The sequence below is a fragment of the Vanessa cardui genome, chromosome 30, assembly GCF_905220365.1.
Source record: "Vanessa cardui chromosome 30, ilVanCard2.1, whole genome shotgun sequence".
NCBI lineage: Eukaryota > Metazoa > Arthropoda > Insecta > Lepidoptera > Nymphalidae > Vanessa > Vanessa cardui.
This window is the reverse complement of record NC_061152.1, coordinates 4,463,599-4,484,165: the sequence shown is the minus strand read 5'-3', so window position 1 is coordinate 4,484,165 and position 20,567 is coordinate 4,463,599. Positions and strand designations below refer to the sequence as shown.

At 37.4% G+C, this 20,567-nt stretch overlaps 2 protein-coding genes across 5 annotated transcripts in view; one reads left to right on the top strand and one right to left on the bottom strand.

Moving 5' to 3' along the window:
* The window catches only part of LOC124542133 (nascent polypeptide-associated complex subunit alpha, muscle-specific form-like), a 28,972-nt gene extending 15,917 nt beyond the window's left edge, over positions 1–13,055 (top strand). The window contains exons 17-27 of the mRNA XM_047120068.1: positions 551–694; positions 1,126–1,224; positions 2,162–2,209; positions 2,915–3,055; positions 3,806–3,850; positions 4,436–4,483; positions 5,599–5,646; positions 6,721–6,768; positions 7,842–10,150; positions 10,235–12,017; positions 12,797–13,055. Of these exons, the coding sequence (XP_046976024.1) occupies positions 551–694; positions 1,126–1,224; positions 2,162–2,209; positions 2,915–3,055; positions 3,806–3,850; positions 4,436–4,483; positions 5,599–5,646; positions 6,721–6,768; positions 7,842–10,150; positions 10,235–12,017; positions 12,797–12,954 (4,871 nt within the window). The 3' untranslated portion in view covers positions 12,955–13,055. The remainder of the gene's footprint in view (positions 1–550; positions 695–1,125; positions 1,225–2,161; positions 2,210–2,914; positions 3,056–3,805; positions 3,851–4,435; positions 4,484–5,598; positions 5,647–6,720; positions 6,769–7,841; positions 10,151–10,234; positions 12,018–12,796) is intronic.
* Positions 13,056–18,694: 5,639 nt separating this feature from the next.
* Positions 18,695–20,567, bottom strand: part of LOC124542191 (alpha-1,6-mannosyl-glycoprotein 2-beta-N-acetylglucosaminyltransferase) — a 55,979-nt gene continuing 54,106 nt past the window's right edge. For 2 of the 4 annotated variants that reach the window (XM_047120134.1, XM_047120135.1), the window contains 2 exons: positions 19,980–20,159; positions 18,695–19,077 (listed from right to left, as the gene is read on the bottom strand). In XM_047120134.1, the coding sequence (XP_046976090.1) occupies positions 19,008–19,077; positions 19,980–20,159 (250 nt within the window). In that variant the 3' untranslated portion in view covers positions 18,695–19,007. The remainder of the gene's footprint in view (positions 19,078–19,979; positions 20,160–20,567) is intronic. The other 2 variants (XM_047120136.1, XM_047120137.1) reach the window with 1 other exon arrangement.

Here is a 20,567-nt window from a genome sequence, read left to right as displayed (position 1 = left end):
TGGACCTGGGCGCACTAGGCGTTCACGAAACTGAGGAGTCACACCCCCCCCCCCACTTTCCATCACGTGGGGGAAGCGCGTAAAGCCTTTTTCCAGCGTAAAGAAAGGCTACAGATCCCTCACGTTAGCGTGCGAAAGCGAACCCGAGGCGCCCACCGAAAAGATGAAGAGGGTACCTCTAGTTTGGACTGAGGAGTCCCACATACCCCCCACTTCCATCCACAATACCGTGGCGCCCGCCGAGGATACGGAGAGGGTAGCGCGGGTTTTTACTCTTGAAGTTCACTGAATATTAAGGATTCTCTGTAGATGTCAAAGTTATAAATTTTTGTCCTGAATGGTACCCAAAGTCTTCGGGGATTAACCGGCTTACTTGTGCAAAATAATGTCTCCTGTGCAGAACGCACATATCTAGCCTTCAATAGCCTTAGTGCTGAAATACTGCTCTGAAGAATGTCTACTAATATTATAAACGTGAATGTCTGTCTATCTTTAACGTTTTAACAGCCAAACCAAAATACTATTATAACTACAATTATTTTGTTTACAGATATAATCAAACTTCTCCAAAGCGTTAATAGAATATTCAAGAAGCGGGATCCCCTTATAATATTCGCAAGCTTGTTGGACATAACGCAAACTTCAAACTTGAGCGACTGCAGCGCTGTGATCACCGGCCTCACTTTTAGACAGTGTAAGTAATGAATTAAACCAATATAAAGACTTATTTTTATCAATCATGTTGTTTTAAAAAGTAAAGTAACAGCCTGTAAATTTCCCATTGCTGGAAGAAGGCCTTACCTTCTATTAAGGAGAGGTTTTGGAACATATCACCACGCTGTTCCAATGCGGGTTGGTTGAATGCACATGTGGCAGAATTTCGATGAAATTAGACACATGCAGGTTTCCTCACGATGTTTTCCTTCACCGCCGAGCACGAGATGAATTATAAACACAAATTAGGCACACATATATATATATATAGTGGTGCTTGCCTGGGTTGGAATCCGCAACCATCGGTTAATATTCACGCGTTCCAACTACTGGGACATCTCTCGTTGTTTTTATCATTGATGTAAATTTTGGTCCTTCGAGCAGGATTTTTAGATATGACTTCTTTTTCAGTGACGGCCTTAGAGGTTATTGAACAGATCCAGATAGAATCTAAAAGCACCGACGTATTGGACTTCCTGAGGAAATTGTTGACTTGTACCGGAACTAATTGTGAGTTATTTATTTAGAAATATTTGTAATTGAAAACAAGGTATCTATACAAAAAAATGAGAATACGTGAGCTTTTGTTCTTTAAATTTTAATTGAGAAAATTGAGAACTAGGTTTTTGTGTGTTATCTATACAAAAGAATAAGAAGACTGGAGATATGAATGCTTAATATAAAAAAAAAAAACAATATAAATCATTACACAGTATAAAACAAAGTCGCTTACCGCTGTCTGTCCCTATGTATGCTTAGATCTTTAATACGCAACGGATTTTGACATAGTTTTCTTTAATGGATAGATTGATTCGAGAGGAAGGTTTTTTATATAATACATAAACAATATAGTAAAGAAACATATAATGATTTTAGAAATTACTAATGTGATGTCGTAAATAAACAAATTCTGTAGTATATTTAGTATCAGCATTGCACCCATGTGAAACCGGGTCAGGTGTTTCGCAGAAGGTTTTAGTATTTAACACTAGTTTATAACGCTTTGCAGTTTCACCCGCTTGTAACCTCAAGGTCACGTGACTTTAATGTTCTTAGTTTTCAACCGACTTCAAAAATCAGCTAAGAAAATCTTACCGTATATTTATCAATAAATAATACAATAAACAACTATACGATAACAAAGCTTCTTTACGATAATATACTGGGTCAATCAAGGGGCTCGTATCGCTTCTTTCTTTTGATTGTTGAAGCTGACACCGGCTCCAAATATAACAATAACTATAACTACGTTATATAATCGTAAATCGACTTTTAAGTAGTCTAATGTTTTTCATTTAATTTTACTTAGAAGGACTCTAACAAATATGTTGAATACGCAATTTTTTTGTATTACTTTTTAGTGCATCTTAATTTGATTTAAAATACTGTTTTGTTGGAAGTCGGTTTTTCTTTTTGTTAATTTTTTATTCCTTTATTATCATTCCAGCTCTTCGTCTGGCTTGGAACAGCATCGTCGCGATAACAAAGAAAAATGGTAAGCTATTTGATATTCGTAATATGTATATGGTTACTTTTTTCGAAAGAATGCATGTATAAATAAATAAGGGAAACCGTAACTAAGGACATATATTATGTTAAGCACTTTATGTTACAATTTTATATACGTGAATATCTTAATTAGTGGTAGGGCTTTGTGCAAGCCCGTCTAGGTAGGTACCACCCACTCAGTTATTCTACTGCCAAATAACAATACTCAGTATTGTTGTGTTCCGGTTTGAAGGGTGAGTGAGCTGTAACTACAGGCACAAGGGACATAGCATCTTAGTTCCCAAGGTTGGCACATTGACGATGTAAGGAATAGTTAATATTTCTTACAGCGTCATTGTCTATGGGTGATGTGACCACTTATTTATTTATTTAAATATTTTATTGTACACCACAAATTAGACAGATTAGCCTTATAGTAAGTACACATAAAGAAAAGATGGTACAACCGGCGGTCTTATCGCTTTAAAGCGATTTCTTCCAGACAACCGAGGTGATATGGAGTAGTAGCCAACAGAGAGATGGTAGGTGGTGTGAAATAGACTACATACATAGATACAAATAATATAATACATACATAAACTACAACATACATATAGCTAGGTACATAAATACATTTATACATACATATATACATAAAGTCATACATAAATACATACAAATATACAGATAAATACACTTACTTTTGTTACAGACATCTTCATCCTCATGGACGCAATCAAAACGTATACGACAGTTGATATCATATACTTCTTCCAATCGTTACGTCGTATCACGAACACGGCCAACGTCAGTCTGGCTGTCGTCAAGATCAGGGAATTGCTCGACGTTAAAGGTAAGACTTGGATTATTCTAGTAGATTTAAAGTTAATATTATCAGTTTATAAATATACATAGTCTTTGACGTTGTTCTTCTTCTATCAACAACAATAACAGCCTGTTAATATCCCACTGCTGGGCTAAAGCCTCCTCTCCCTTTAAGAAGATTAGGAACATGTTCCACGACGCTGTTCCAATGTGGCAATTTTCTATGAAACTAGACACGTGTACCTCACGACGATTGAGCACATGAAAATTCAGTGATGCCTGGGTTTGAACTCACAATCACCGGTTAAGATGCACGCGTTATCACCACGCGGCTATCTCAGCCGGCAGGGCAAGCACCACTATATAATTCATCTCGTGCTCGGTGAAGGAAAACATCGTGAGGAAATCTGCATGTATCTAATTTCATCGAAATTCTGCCACTTGTGCATTCCATCAACCCGCATTGGAACGGTGTGGTGAAATTTGTTCCAAACCCACTCCTCAATGGAAGAGGAGGCCTTAGCCCAGCAGTGGGAAATTTACAGGCTGTTACTTTACTTTACTTTACATTAATATATTATAAATGCGAAAGTAACTATGTATATCTGTCTGTCGCTATTTCACGGATGAACCGATTTTGATGAAATTTTTTGAAGTAAACATGAACTCCAAGGACATATCGACATCTTTAAGCCTAAAGACTAAACTTCAAAAGCGAAACCGCGATCTTCAACTAGCTATATATAATCAATAACATATTATACTCTTTATTTTACAGGTTTCTTTGAATGGATTGACAAGATATACAAAATCGTGCGGATGGGTGAGTCGGTTTGTAAATAATATTTGAAACGAAACAGATTTGATATAAAAGCAAAGTTTACAGTACTCAGTATTGTTGTGTTCCGATTTGAAAGGTGAGCTAGTGTAACTACAGGCACAAGGGACATAGCATCTTAGTTGCCAAGGTTGGTGGCGCATTGGCGTAAGGAATGGGTAATATTTCTTACAGCGTCATTGTCTATGGGTTATAGTGACTTACCATCAGGTGGCCCATATGCTGGTCCGCCAACCAATAACATACAAAAATGCACCTAACCAGAGGCAGAACGAAACGGAGAAATTAATTTATTGAACTAATTCTTTATATTCAAAAACTTCATAATATATTATTTGAAGTACATATATAGTTATCTATCTATATTATTAATATTATAAATGTGAAAGTAACTATCTGTTGTTCTTTCACGACCAAACCGCTGAACCGACTTTCATGAAATTTGGTGTGAAGCAAACTTGGACTCCACGAAAGGACATAGGCTCTTTTGTCTGAGACATGCCAACACCCTAAAGTGCAAAGCCGCAGGCGACTACTAGTACTCATATAAATTGTACACAATGATTTCAGACTTCATCAAATTCCTTGAAACCTTCACTACTTTGAGCCCCAAGTTCCGTAAGTATTAAATCTTAAATTATGATCTATACATATATTAAAATTGGAGTGTCTGTTTGTAATATCAAAATAGCCCTTTTTTACTCAATGCATATCCAAGTATACATGGGGCATATATCGAAATAACATTTTTTCATGCGATTTGCTAATAATAGGGAAGATGCAATATTTTTTATTTTTGTGTTTATTTTAAAGAACTCCATATGGGATATACCACAAAAATATATATTAAAAATTTAAAACACTGTAATTTACTGCAAAAAATGCGGTTTCAAAATGACAATTCCAATTATCGCGCGAAAACGATTTTATATTTCGTATGACGTGAGTGCTGTCACTGGCCGTGATCGTACTTGGCTCACTGGCTTTCATACTTATGCATTTTTTCTCGATGTTTGAGATACTTTTTATAAAAATTAAAATTTAATTTTTGTGCATTAGTAAGAGTTTATGATTAATATATCTATATTTATAACACAACACTATTACACTCAACTACTTATATACATTTTAATTTTACTTCCAAAGTTCCGATAACAGTTTCATCGACTTTCAAAACGCCACTTCTTTACAAATCCATATTGAATATTAACCAAGCTCTCGACGCTTTAATTTTCACGTAAATATCTGAATACTCTTTTAATTTTTGATCATAAAGACCTAGTCTCTTTTCCACTTCTTCTATTAGAACATCATTATCAGTATTGTCTTCACGAATATTTACGTTGTGAATAGATGGTGACGCCATTTGCGCGCGCCAAAGTTGGCAGTCAAAGTGCAGATAGCAACGACGAGAGTGACAAATTTGTGCGCGCATTGCTATGAAAGAACGTAAAGAGGCTGACAGTTTGTTCGCCGGTCGGTGGGCACAAATGTCACCCAATTGTCACGTCGTAACGTGCGCGCAACTCTATACATATTCACGGACTTGACAAGAGTGATGAAACCGTCACCGTGACAAAAATCACCGGTGCACGCTAGCTTTTATAGTTGGAATAAATAACCTTTTGAAAGTTAACGATCTCTCGATTATAATCTAACGGTTTTAAAAATTATATGTCTGTATATCTATAGTAAATTTATTTACAAAACTTATGTGTTTTTACCTGTTTCAGTATTGGAAGATTCGATCACAATAGTCGTTGAGTTCACCGAAGAGGAAGGTAAGCATTTAACTCTTAATTGTTAATTAACTTAAGGTAAATGAAAATTCATTATAATTTGATTATAATGTCTTGTTTAGCAGTATTATATATTGTTGGAATAAACAAGCAACATCAGAGTCAAGTCACACAACTTCCTTTTAAAAAAAAAAAAAAAGGCGGGATATTCGTAATTGATACATTGAGATCGCGAATATAATTATTACGGTGTAATGTGATTATTGATGGTTGTTTGTGTTATAGACTAAATGTTTTTCTATTGTGGTAGATTGATTGTTATTTTATATTAAAGATAATTGTTTTAGAAGTTAACCTGCTTCCTACTTCTGGTTCTAAAAATATTATATAATAATATGCTTTATTCATAAAAAAATGATTCACAGATAAAAGTAAGTTCCCTGGTTCTTGTGGTAAGCAAAAGCCTGTGCCGCAACGAACATTGTGCTCTTCCATTATTTACTTCTTAAAGCTAAATTATACATATGAGAACTTAACCAAATTGTACATAAAGAAATAAAAATAATGAAGGATAAGGAGAATGAATGTGTGTGTGTTAGTTGTATGTTTGATGCTGTGTGGCTGTTGGTATGTATATACAGCTATTGGTAACTCGACGTATATCCGTTAGGAGGTGATAGGGGTGACTATTTGCAATAATTTTAACCCCCATATGCATAATCCAAAAGTGAACCATTTTGAGTTACCACGTTTTTTAGCTTTTTCAAAATTTGTCAAAAATGCAACTTCAAAAATTGATTTAAAAAAAAGTATCAATTAAAAGCAATTTGTTTCCTTTGTTTTATAAAAACAATTAAGCACTGGATGTTTGTCAATATTTAAACAATAATTATCGGTCCAAATTTAAAAATGCGAGACGGAAAACGAATTTATTTCAATATATTTTTGATATTTTTTCTCAAAAATGCCTACGAGATAGATCAAAATATACTACAGCAATGTTCATGTTAAAAAACTCTTCAAAAGAGTTCGGAAAGTTAGTCTCTTAAGGATGACCAACAATAACCATTCTTTATATCTTAACTACTATAATTAAGATAAGTATTTATTTTCCAGATCCGATCAAAGCAATTGGCGCATTACGTGTGGCTACTGAAGAAAGTGGTAAATATCATCTGGTCTTGATTATAGACAGTGGCGGATTTACAATTTTGCCACTAGTAGGCTTATAGGCTATTCAATTTTTGCCGCCCCTACTTCCTTTTGAAATTCAAATTGATTACTTTTTTTTAATTGCAACTTTATGATTTGTGTTCTATCGTCCTCATTACATCGGCTTTTTCCCGTTATCATGATTATGAACTAGGTGATATTTCTGTCAGTTACAAGATTATTTTTCCAACCCGCTATGTAATGACGATTAGATGGATTACGGACGTAATGTGTAAACAATAAGTATTTTTTATTTCTATAAGATAATAACAAATTTGGGCTAAATTTGCCGCCCCTCTAAATCTGCCGCCCTAGGCTCTAGCCTACTTAGCCTATTGGTAAATCCTCCACTGATTATAGATCTTAAATATGTTAAGCGATGAGACTGCTACCAGAAGATTAAGTTGCTTCACCTCGCTGGCCCAATGCTGGTTGGTGGACACATATGTAGACTATCAACGTAATTAGACACATACTAGCTTCTTGCAGTGTGATTAAGTAATTGTTGTATCTGTCACCAAGATTAGATTACAATCTATCTCGTGAGATTGCAATCTGTCGAAATATTGTGAACCGTGAAATATGATTGCAATTTAACGCATTATTTTATCCACTGAACAATCACAGCTTTTATAGCTACTCAGAAATTTGTAAGGTTTTTGCCTTCAGAAAATTTGCAATCTTTAAAATTCTGAAATACGTAAATTTGTTTGAATATAGTATAAATGGGATCATAAATATGTCTACATCTCGACAACGTATAAAGTTATTCAAAAGCTTAACAGCCATAGCAGTGGGGCTGTTGCTAGCATGGGTTGAATGCCACATACGTGGGTAGCAAAACAATCTATGTTGCCGTCTTCCAACACCACGCATATATGCGCCCGTTGAGGAATTATTCCATTATTATATTTATGGATCTCTTAAAAAGTCTCTCTTAAAGACGTGTTTTGAGAGGCAAAACTTTTATTTAAATTGGAATCATGAAATTCAACTAAGCATTGCTCTTCTCTTTTAATTTTCAGATATGGTGAAAGCAATTGAATATGTCAGAAGTAAGAGACCGAAGCGCAACACAGGAACGACAACATCACAAGCACCATCTCCTGTCGTGACATCCTGGAGGAAACCAGTTCCTCAAAAAAGTCAACAAGAAACACACAAATCAGTTGTTACCAATGAAAATACCTATTACAATGTGGAAAAATCTAGTCAAACTAACTTTAATAAGCAAACCACTAATACCGCTTCTACTGAGGAAGAATCGTATACTGGCCAGCAACCAGCAACCAATACTAGATATAATCAGTACCCTGAACAGCAAACAAATTCCCCAAATATTCAAGATAATGAGGTAATACCTAGTGCCCAACCGGCTCCCGCTCCTAGCGACGAGCCATCACCTAGTGAGAAACCAGCTACTGTCACTGATGACAATCCTTCGCCTAGTGAGGAACCAGCTACTGTTAATGGTGACGAGCTATCGCCTAGTGATCGACCCGCTCCCGCTCCTAGTGACGAGCAATCACCTAGCGAGAACGAGAAACCAGCTACTGTAACCAGTGGAGAGCCATCACCTAGTGAGAAACCAGCTACTGCTCCTGGTGACGAGGCATCGCCTAGTGAGAAACCAGCTACTGCTTCTGGTGACGAGGCATCGCCTAGTGAGAAACCAGCTACTGTAACCAGTGGAAAGCCATCACCTAGCGAGAAACCAGCTACTGAAACCGGTGGAGAGCCATCGCCTAGTGAGAAACCAGCTACTGCTTCTAGTGACGAGGCATCGCCTAGTGAGAAACCAGCTACTGTAACCAGTGGAGAGCCATCGCCTAGTGAGAAACCAGCTACTGTTCCTGGAGACGAGGCATCGCCTAGTGAGAAACCACCTACTGTAACTGGTGACAATCCATCGCCTAGTGATCAACCTGCTCCGGCTCCTAGTGACGAGCCATCGCCTAGTGAGAAACCAGCTAATGAAACCGTTGGAGAGCCATCGCCTAGTGAGAAACCAGCTACTGTTCCTGGAGACGAGGCATCGCCTAGTGAGAAACCACCTACTGTAACTGGTGACAATCCATCGCCTAGTGATCAACCTGCTCCGGCTCCTAGTGACGAGCCATCACCTAGCGAGAAACCAGCTACTGTTACTGGTGACAATCCATCGCCTAGTGAGACACCAGCTACTGTAACCGGTGGAGAGCCATCACCTAGTGAGAAACCAGCTACTGCTCCTGGTGACGAGGCATCGCCTAGTGAGAAACCAGCTACTGTTACTGGTGACAATCCATCGCCTAGTGAGAAACCAGCTAATGCAACCAGTGGAGAGCCATCACCTAGCGTGAAACCAGCTACTGAAACCGGTGGAGAGCCATCGCCTAGTGAGAAACCAGCTACTGTAACCGGTGGAGAGCCATCACCTAGTGAGAAACCAGCTACTGCTCCTGGTGACGAGGCATCGCCTAGTGAGAAACCAGCTACTGTTACTGGTGACGAGGCATCGCCTAGTGCGACACCAGCTACTGTAACCAGTGGAGAGCCATCACCTAGTGAGAAACCAGCTACTGAAACCGTTGGAGAGCCATCGCCTAGCGAGAAACCAGCTACTGCTCCTGGTGACGAGGCATCGCCTAGTGAGAAACCAGCTACTGTAACTGGTGGAGAGCCATCGCCTAGTGAGACACCAGCTACTGTAACCAGCGGAGAGCCATCACCTAGTGAAAAACCAGCTACTGTTCCTGGAGACGAGGCATCGCCTAGTGAGAAACCAGCTACTGTAACTGGTGACAATCCATCGCCTAGTGATCAACCTGCTCCGGCTCCTAGTGACGAGCCATCACCTAGTGAGAAACCAGCTAATGAAACCGTTGGAGAGCCATCGCCTAGCGAGAAACCAGCTACTGCTCCTGGTGACGAGGCGTCGCCTAGTGAGAAACCAGCTACTGTAACTGGTGGAGAGCAATCGCCTAGTGAGAAACCAGCTACTGTTACTGGTGACGAGGCATCGCCTAGTGCGACACCAGCTACTGTAACCAGTGGAGAGCCATCACCTAGTGAGAAACCAGCTACTGAAACCGTTGGAGAGCCATCGCCTAGCGAGAAACCAGCTACTGCTCCTGGTGACGAGGCGTCGCCTAGTGAGAAACCAGCTACTGTAACTGGTGGAGAGCAATCGCCTAGTGAGAAACCAGCTACTGTAACTGGTGACAATCCATCGCCTAGTGATCAACCTGCTCCGGCTCCTAGTGACGAGCCATCACCTAGTGAGAAACCAGCTACTGAAACCGTTGGAGAGCCATCGCCTAGCGAGAAACCAGCTACTGCTCCTGGTGACGAGGTATCGCCTAGCGAGAAACCAGCTACTGTTACTGGTGACAATCCATCGCCTAGTGAGAAACCAGCTACTTCAACCGGTGGAGAGCCATCACCTAGTGAGAAACCAGCTACTGTTACTGGTGACAATCCATCGCCTAGTGAGAAACCAGCTACTGTAACCAGTGGAGAGCCATCGCCTAGTGAGAAACCAGCTACTGTAACCGGTGGAGAGCCATCGCCTAGTGAGAAACCAGCTACTGTAACCAGTGGAGAGCCATCGCCTAGTGAGAAACCAGCTACTGTAACCGGTGGAGAGCCATCATCTAGTGAGAAACCAGCTACTGAAACCGTTGGAGAGCCATCGCCTAGCGAGAAACCAGCTACTGCTCCTGGTGACGAGGCATCGCCTAGTGAGAAACCAGCTACTGTAACTGGTGGAGAGCAATCGCCTAGTGAGAAACCAGCTACTGTTACTGGTGACAATCCATCACCTAGTGAGAAACCAGCTACTGAAACCGTTGGAGAGCCATCGCCTAGCGAGAAACCAGCTACTGCTCCTGGTGACGAGGTATCGCCTAGCGAGAAACCAGCTACTGTTACTGGTGACAATCCATCGCCTAGTGAGAAACCAGCTACTGTAACCAGTGGAGAGCCATCGCCTAGTGAGAAACCAGCTACTGTAACCGGTGGAGAGCCATCGCCTAGTGAGAAACCAGCTACTGTAACCAGTGGAGAGCCATCGCCTAGTGAGAAACCAGCTACTGTAACCGGTGGAGAGCCATCGCCTAGTGAGACACCAGCTACTGTAACCAGCGGAGAGCCATCACCTAGTGAAAAACCAGCTACTGTTCCTGGAGACGAGGCATCGCCTAGTGAGAAACCAGCTACTGTAACTGGTGACAATCCATCGCCTAGTGATCAACCTGCTCCGGCTCCTAGTGACGAGCCATCACCTAGTGAGAAACCAGCTAATGAAACCGTTGGAGAGCCATCGCCTAGCGAGAAACCAGCTACTGCTCCTGGTGACGAGGTATCGCCTAGCGAGAAACCAGCTACTGTAACTGGTGAAGAGCCATCGCCTAGTGAGAAACCAGCTACTGTAACCAGTGGAGAGCCATCGCCTAGTGATCAACCCGCTCCCGCTCCTAGTGACGAACCATCACCTAGCGAGAAACCAGCTACTGTAACCAGTGGAGAGCCATCGCCTAGCGAGAAACCAGCTACTTTAACCGGTGGAGAGCCATCACCTAGTGAGAAACCAGCTACTGTTACTGGTGACAATCCATCGCCTAGTGATCAACCTGCTCCGGCTCCTAGTGACGAGCCATCACCTAGCGAGAAACCAGCTACTGCTTCTAGTGACGAGGCATCGCCTAGTGAGAAACCAGCTACTGTTACTGGTGACAATCCATCGCCTAGCGAGACACCAGCTACTGTAACCGGTGGAGAGCCATCGCCTAGTGAGAAACCAGCTACTGTAACCAGTGGAGAGCCATCGCCTAGTGATCAACCCGCTCCCGCTCCTAGTGACGAACCATCACCTAGCGAGAAACCAGCTACTGTAACCAGTGGAGAGCCTTCGCCTAGCGAGAAACCAGTTACTGTAACTGGTGAAGAGCCATCGCCTAGTGAGCAACCAGCTACCGCTTCTGCAGATGGGGAGTCTCCTGACCAGCAATCAAATTCCCCGACTACCGAAGATAATGAGATAATACCTAACGACAGACCCACTTCCACTGAAGATGATAAATCGGTTGTTACTCAAACTAGCACCAAAACTACGACCTCGAACTCACAAACTATAGAAGAGAACGAAGTCAGTCCATCGGGATCAGGTCCGCAGCCTTCAGCTCCTGGCTCCAAAAACAGCTTGACACTTCCAAACAGAGGTTAGATATATTAGACGTAACAATTGTCATTCTTCTTTGTCAATTTTCAAGCAAGTTTTAATGAAGAGTTCTTAATGTTTCATTATGTGTTGGCTCAATTATTGGCAGTCACTATTCTCCCATAGACTTTCGCAGAGATAGAGTGGTCTTAAGATATACTGGGGCATAAACAAATTTGGGTATTTTTGATAGATATTTACTACCATGTATAAATAATTTGCTTATAGCTAGGCCTTAAGTATATCAAAAGACTGTCCGTCATTTTCGTAAATTCGTAGGAATCTGATTGGTTGTACATATAGTATATCTATTCCTATCATGAAAGGCACGTCTGAAACTTTTTACTTTTAATATCGACTATCGTCATGAGCCTTTCGATAAATATGTTAGTTATTTCTCACAAATATGACAATTTCGAAAATGTACATCACAGTCTAGTCAATAAACGTGTGAAAGAAATTTTTAGTTCCTAAGGCCCTTTTAGGATGGGGGAAATTTTTAGTTTTCAGGGCCCTTCTTTAGTTTTCAGGGCCCCGGGCAAAGGCCATGTGCACAATAGTGAAGACGGTAATGTGCAGAGCTAGAAATAGTAGCCATCCCTTATAAGCCAATACATTGAAAATTCGGGAACTAAGATGTTATATCTCTTGAATCTGTAGAACATACACTTCCTTTGAAATCTCGGGGAGTACCCCAAGTAATAAGTAAGCTCTCAAAATGAAATATTTCAGGTGATTCACCACAATATACCATTTTCAAATCTGTTTTTTTTTTTATAGATAAATTGCGCGCTCTTCAAGTGAACATGAATTTGAAGCTCTTGATTCTCCCAGAGGGTCCGAAAAACAGTAAGAATTGTTATTGCACATGTGACAGCCAGGACGCTCCCAAACTAATACCTCTGAAAGAATTACCTAAAGCAATCACCGGTGCGTGAAACTTATGGACTTCTCAATAAAATATTAGCAAAGTACGACACAACTTAGATGTAGCAACGGCTAATTCAATAAAACCGATCACTGCCGATTCACACAACCAATAGAAACAGCTCCCTATCGCGCCGTTCGACCTTCAACCCGAGACAGCGAGTGCGTGTAAATCGACGCGTCAAATTGACGAATATATTAGGTCATATACAAGTTGTTACGTTTGCGTAAAGATCATATTCACATAAGAATAAATATTGATAATTTGGTAGCGTATTTAATTCAGATGTGATCGATTTTACGAATTTTGCCGATGCTACATCTAACTTTGTCGCACAATAAACTATTGATAATTAATATGATTTGACCATAATAATTTGTGTTTTTTAAATATAAATAAATGAATTTCAAGGATTTATGAATAAACAATTAGCTTTTGTTCGACGGCAGTTTTATTTTACTTAACGAAATATGCGTTCAAACGTATTTTATTGCAATATTTGTTCTGTTTGTTCCGGCTAATTTCTGGAACGACTGGATTTTACGGGACTTTCACTGGCAGAAAGCTGGTGTAATAAGGAATAATGTAGTGAACTCCTACCAACGACTTAATATCAGAGAAGCTGAACAATGATCTAATATCGAAACACTTGGAGTAGTGGTGCAAAAAGCTTCATCAAATGTATAACACCTCGCCTCATTGCCTCCACTGACAGGAGGGCTGGTTCGTTTTACCCCAGAGGATCGGAATTGCGATTCAGAGAAATGCTGCTAGCACTCTTGCCACCATTCCACGCGGTCAAGATTAATGCAGTAGATATTTTTAATTCATATTTGTATATATTTAAACATTTAATGAAATAAAACGAAATTATTTGTAATTTTGTTTATTCTCGATATAATACAAAACGAGTTTTTTAACTGTTTCAATGTTTATTCAATTTTTTTATACATACTCAAATATAATAATGGAGTTTTATTAAATATAAACAGTAAGTATATTATTTATATTTTATTTCAATTAATATTTCATAGGTCAAGTAATTTATCCTTTTTTTAAACTATCATTTCCACATTTCCAAAAAATATTTTTTATATGGCAATTATTGGATGTTTGTAATTAAAGTGCGTTCATTTTGTGCTTTTCGAGGCAGTCTATTTTTCTACCTTACAGGCTCCCGTTGTTGCTGAGAATATATCAATAGAAAACACCAATAGCTTTATTATCCGATCTTTGTTTCGAGTTTGAATCTAGAACCTCAAAAAATAATAGAAATTAAATAAAAAATTAATGCAAAAGAATACATAAAAAGCGCCATCGTATTTGTTTTTTTTTTTAATTTAAAGATAAAGTTGTTTTATAAAAATAATTAACAAATAAATAAGCAAAACAAGTGTAGAACAAATAATAATTAATTGATTATTTACCGAAATGCAGTTAGTAGTTAACAGACATACTTTTTCTTGCTTCTTTGAAACGGTATTCCATCAAACAGCCACAACGATAATTACTTCTTATTTATAGCTAATCGAATTAAAAAAAAATAAGACTTTGTAAATGTAATGTAAAAGGAAAATAAAAAAAATCATCTTTAAAAGAAACGTTTTATTACCAAAATTAAAAGCAAATTTAAGTTTTGAAGACCTACATATATCATTTGTGGGTGAATGTGGCAAGACTAAGAAAGAGAGAAAGTTACTTTTATGTAGTTTAAATGTTCATTTAATCTTGGATTTTTTCAGAGTATTCTAGCAGATCCTTCGTCAGAATCTGCTAGAATGCTCCGGGAGTTCCACTTAATAGCAATTAATATTAAATAATGACAAAACCAAAGGAAAAGGGTACAATTGCACTGACGTACCTGTGCTGGACAAAAGTCCTAAAATAATTAAGATAAAGAAAAAATGCAAATTTAGTCTTTAAAATGTCAAAAGTTTTGACAATGTTTAAAGAAATTATTTCCTAAGTCCCTCGCCCTACAAATGTTGATACCAGATATACCAGAGTAAAATTTTTACAATTTCTGTCTGTCTATCTGTTTGTTAGATAATCTCTGGAACGGCTGGACCGATTTTGACGAGACTTACTGGCACTAACTGTCTCGTTCTTGTTCATTTATTAACAGCTCGTATTTTAATATGTTGCATTATTTTTTTCTAGTTACCAATTTCGATATCTTAACATTCACTAGTCAAGTCTTCACAAGAGTGTGTATTACACAGCATACTATTGTCTCCCTTCCATAATCCAATTGGTCTGCACATAGGTCCAGCCAAGAGGTTTTAAGAGGTCGCATCGATATATCCGCTGCCTCATTAAGTAAGTATACCTCGCAGGATTACTGGGGTAACATAATGCTTAATGAAGGATAAAGTAAAAGTAAACAGCCTGTAAATTTCCCACTGCTAGACTAAGGCCTCCTCTTCCATTAAGGAGAGGGTTTTTGGAACATATTCCATCACGCTGTTCCCATGCCATAAATGAATTTCGATGAAATTAGACACATGCAGGTTTCCTCACGATGTTTTCCTTCACCGCCGAGCATGAGATGAATTACAAACACAAAAATCACATATATATAGTGGTGCTTGCCTAGGTTGGAACCGCAATCATCGGTTAAGATGCACGCGTTCTAACCACTGGGTCATCTTAGCTCTTTAATAAAGAGCTGAGTACTCTTCATGTACTTTCCCGCGCAATCTCAAGAGAGGCCAGTTAACAAGTTAACTTAGTATGTCTTATACTATATTGGACAATTCCACTAATGCAGGTATACTTTTTAAAACCTTACTCTCATAATCTGATTGGAAGACAAATGCTACACAATGTGTAACGGATATTTGGATTAAATATCGCTGTCTTTGTTTAACTAAACATTGTACGATATGAAAGAATGAGATGAAACGATGATATCGAAATTAACATTCGTTTCATCTCTCTCTCACACATGGGTTACTGTAAAGTTAAAGAGAGATAGGGCGAATATTTCATGAGTCTAATGTTATTGTACTTTGTCGCAGTGCAAACGGTCACTCGTTATCGTCAAACCGATGACATCTGACGTTCTGACGACATCCAATTTTAGATTAGTTTCGATATATCGGAGACACCACACAATCGGAAAGTTTTCAGGCACGTTCATAGCACCGACGCGAGAGTGTCACACAGGCATATTGATAATCACTTTTTTAAATAGCGAGTTTCGGTATTTTCACAAAGGCCTCGGAATATACAGCCTAATAATAATTTTAAAAGTACTGAACTATAAATGAACGCACTTTGATTAGTTCCATATAAAATTAGATAAGTATAAGGGGTGCAGTAATTAGAACACACAACAAAAAAACTTTTATACAAAGAAAATATATTTCAGCACAAAAATAATAATTCCAAATTTAAAAAAAAAAGTACCATCAGCATAAAACATAACAAAAAAAATGTAAGACAGACATAATCTTCCCCCATTCTCTAATATCACACATATATTCCAAAACAAAATTTCAATAAAAAAAACATATATTTATACAGAAAATAAAGATATATACGATACTGTAAATCCAAAAGGTCTTATGAAAAAAATTGTTACAAAAAAAAAATCTAAGAAATGATATAAACAAAATCGTTGCCATGGAAACGCTTAATAAATATATATTAGGAAATTAGTATTTATCATCTGTTAAGTACAATTTTAACATACGACCTTTGGCTCTAACAGCAGCGCCACCCATCTCTCTCTCACATCAAAACAATTCATATATTAGACAAGGACAGATATAACAATTCAAGTTTATAATACTGTGATTTTAAATATATCATTTACACGATGCAAAACAACTAGAAACTTTAAAGCACCTTAATGTTTGTGAAAAAAAAAACAACGAAATTATAAAAAAAATATCTTATAAATAACTTGTCATTTCGATAATAACATTTTGACAGCTCACTCTGTTTTGCTTACCCTCAAGTACAGTCTGGTCGTTATGATACTGAATCAAAATATTTCAAATTTCGAACAGATTTAAAAAAAAATATCTGTGCTATATTGGCCATTCATAATTTTAAACAATATATTTCTTTTCTAAAGTAATTATAGATGGTAGCATCAGTTGGTATCTTATATCTAGAAGTCTACGAACTAATAATCCTACCATTTCTGGTGGTTCCGTTTTGGTCAACGCATTTTTCACATTAATTTTATTCATTCACCTCAATAAACTACATAATTATGGCAACACAGCAATTTTGCACTAAATATAATCTATAATAATAAATGAGCAATAATTTTGTGCCTAACTAAAGAATTTACTAAACCAATATACATAAAACATTTAGCAAACGATGCAGCGCGTTTCAGAAACGTCAAAGGAAAATGGTGCCACAGCCAATGTACCAATTTTTATGTTATTTTGTGACAATTTTGAGAAGATCCTAGAACTTTCACATTGGATCTGATTGGCGATAATATAACGTATAGTATGACACGACTTAGATGTAGCATCGGCAAATTCAATAAAACCGATTACTGCCGATTAACACAACCAATATAAACAGCTCGCTATCGCGCCATTCGACGCTATTCGTCGCTATAGATTCCCGCGTCAGTTCGACCCGAGACAGCGAGTGCGTGTAAATCGACGCGTCAAATTGACGAATATATTAGGTCATGTGATTACAAGCTATCACGTTTGTGTAAAGATCATATTAGCATGAGAAATAAATATTGATAATTCGGGATAGCGCACTCAATTCGGATGTGATCGGTTTTACGAATTTTGCCGATGGGACATCTGAGTTGTGTCGTACTATAAGTGCGATTCGCAGTTTCACTTGCTTTAAGCTCAGACACTGATGTGAGTCGCGTGTATCACGTAAGACCAACTGACAGCTGTCAGTGACGTTCTCAGCGACGTAAACGCCGATTTTTATAACTTATAAATTTCAATAAAATATTAACTTAATAGACTAGATTTGTTTTTTTTTTAAATTATAATGCCTAATGATAAATAATCCAATTTATAAATACATTAGAACGCCGATTATCCGAACGCCGACCAATTTATTTGACGAGTATCCGATCCTCGATCAATAAAAAATAAAATCGAGTAATTTTTTTTTTCATTATTGTAACAAGTTGGAATGCGATGTAGTCAAACCTGCCTTAAGGTTTGATGAGGCTAAAACTTACTCTGATCGAAATACACACGAGAGCGTTACTGTAGAACTGTGTTTGTGAGACTTTATTTTTTTTTAAAGTCTTTTTTTTTAAATAAACATTGTTATTTTTTTAATTATAGTTATACAATACGGGATATTCATTATATTTTTTAATATTTAGTTGGTGGAGCTTGATATTTCGACATTATATACGAATGTCTTGTATATCTCGTTTATTATTTTTAGTCTGTGGGGCTCGATATATAAGACATATCCCCCGCACCGACTAAAAATAAAAAAAATGTTAAACATCCCGTTGGTACACAATCCTGTATTGATACGAGTATGAATGATATTTATTTATAAGTATGTATACAGTGTGGCATTAAATAAATAAATAATTCGGATAATCGAAGTTCTACTATTTTAACGTTTTAATACTACTTGATTGCTTTTAATGTTACCACATCGATTATAAATAATATTATTTATTTATTGCGGTCTCCGAGACCAGATTTCAGTACTTGAAGGTTAAAGTAAATGTCTATAGTAATTATACGTACGTAATATTTGATTTACAGATTATATTCCATTATAAATATAAAAAAAAAAAACAATTTTAATAACGAATTTGTGCAACGTTATTCTAGTAACGTTTCTTATGCAAAAACGTTTCTTTATCGCACATCATACAAACAATTTTTTTTTTTATCAATCAAGAAATAACACAAGACATTTCTGCCAACAAAAAAAATCAATTCAATTGCACAACTGTCAGTTACGAATTACGACAGTTGACAGTTAAAACAAGATGGCGGACGGATACATACATCGTGAGCTGTCAAAATATATATATAATTGTATAGATTTTAATTTAGTATTTGGTATAGCAGACCTGTGTCATATAGACTACGTGTAATATATGTACTTTCTCATCTGACGTTCCACTTTTGTCATATTAGTGCACAGCTCTTGATCCCTGGAAGAGAGAACGTTAAATTAACTACCATTTTAATGGTCACCACCCGTAGACAACGTTTACAAGCACTTTTGAATCGTCATTAAACAACTATATTAAGCCAAGCTAGTTCGGAAAGTAAATTCTACCGAGAAGAACCTGCAAGAAACTCAGTAGTTAATCTTTTTCAAATTTTAAAAAATACAATCATGTTAGTTAAACAAAATTATATTTGTATGTAATATATCCTGCCTGGAAGTCAATAAGTATTAATTCCACGCTTTTCTATCGTATGTATAATCCTGTATTGAATAATATACCTTCTTTACCAATGTATTTATTACAAACGATTCGAATTTATGAAACGGCAAAGTTAAAAATGTCTGTGGAATTTTATGTCCGTCAACTAAGATGTTAAACCCCTTGAGCTTGTTGATTGTCAACTGAATACTGCTATTTCGTGATAGAACACGTGATGATTGAGTGGTACCACAGACAACCCTACCACCAATCTTATATTTCTGTTAGGTATATTTAGTTTTTTTAATAAATATATATAGTCCATTAATGATGAAATTCTGAACGCTTTTAACTAAGACAGCCAATCTTACTAAACTAACTAACCCAAGACAGGTGCTATTAGGTGTATATTTGATATATTGTAGGAAAGTGATAAATATTATATGATGCATGTTGAAAAAATAATACTGTAGTGTACTTTAATACGGGGTCTCTTTGACCACGTACCGCACTTAAAATATAATTCGATCACATCACATCTAGTTTCAGTTTCTTAAACATTACGAGGTCTAATAAGCCCCGTATCGATATTATGATACGAGGTCTTAAACGCCCCGTATCAAGGGAATAGAAGAATTAAAACTATGATGCCAATTTAACAAGGTTCATATCAACTTTCTCACCTCAAGTCACCCCACCCTCCATTTCCTTTGATTAACTTCTTATTATGCTTCGCGCCACCAGCGCTGATGGTCGCCGTCACCCGCGGCGGGAACAGGTACGACTTCGCGTCCTGCAGTAGCTTCTGCACCTTGCTGATTACCGTCGACGCGTTGCAATTGGACTTCTTATGGTGAAAACCGCTGGAAGAGATTAGTAATAGCTCTTTATACATCTATACATATAATAAAATCAAAATCAAAATAAACTTTATTCAAGTAGGCTTTTACGAGCACTTTTGAATCGTCATTTTATAATTAAGTGAAGCTACCACCGGTTCGGAAAGTAGATTCTACCGAGAAGAACCGACAAGAAACTCAGTATGATAGGATATTTACTATTTTTAAACATTTAAAAAATACAAAGTCATGTTAGTTAAATACAATTATTTAAATTAATATATCCTGTTTGGAAGTCAACAGGTATTAACTCCACGCTTTTTTATCATCTATAAAATCTTGTATCGAATAATATGCTTTTATAAAATTGAGATGGCCCAGTGGTAAAAACGAGTGTTTCTTAACCGACGATTTCAGGTTCAAGCTCAGGAC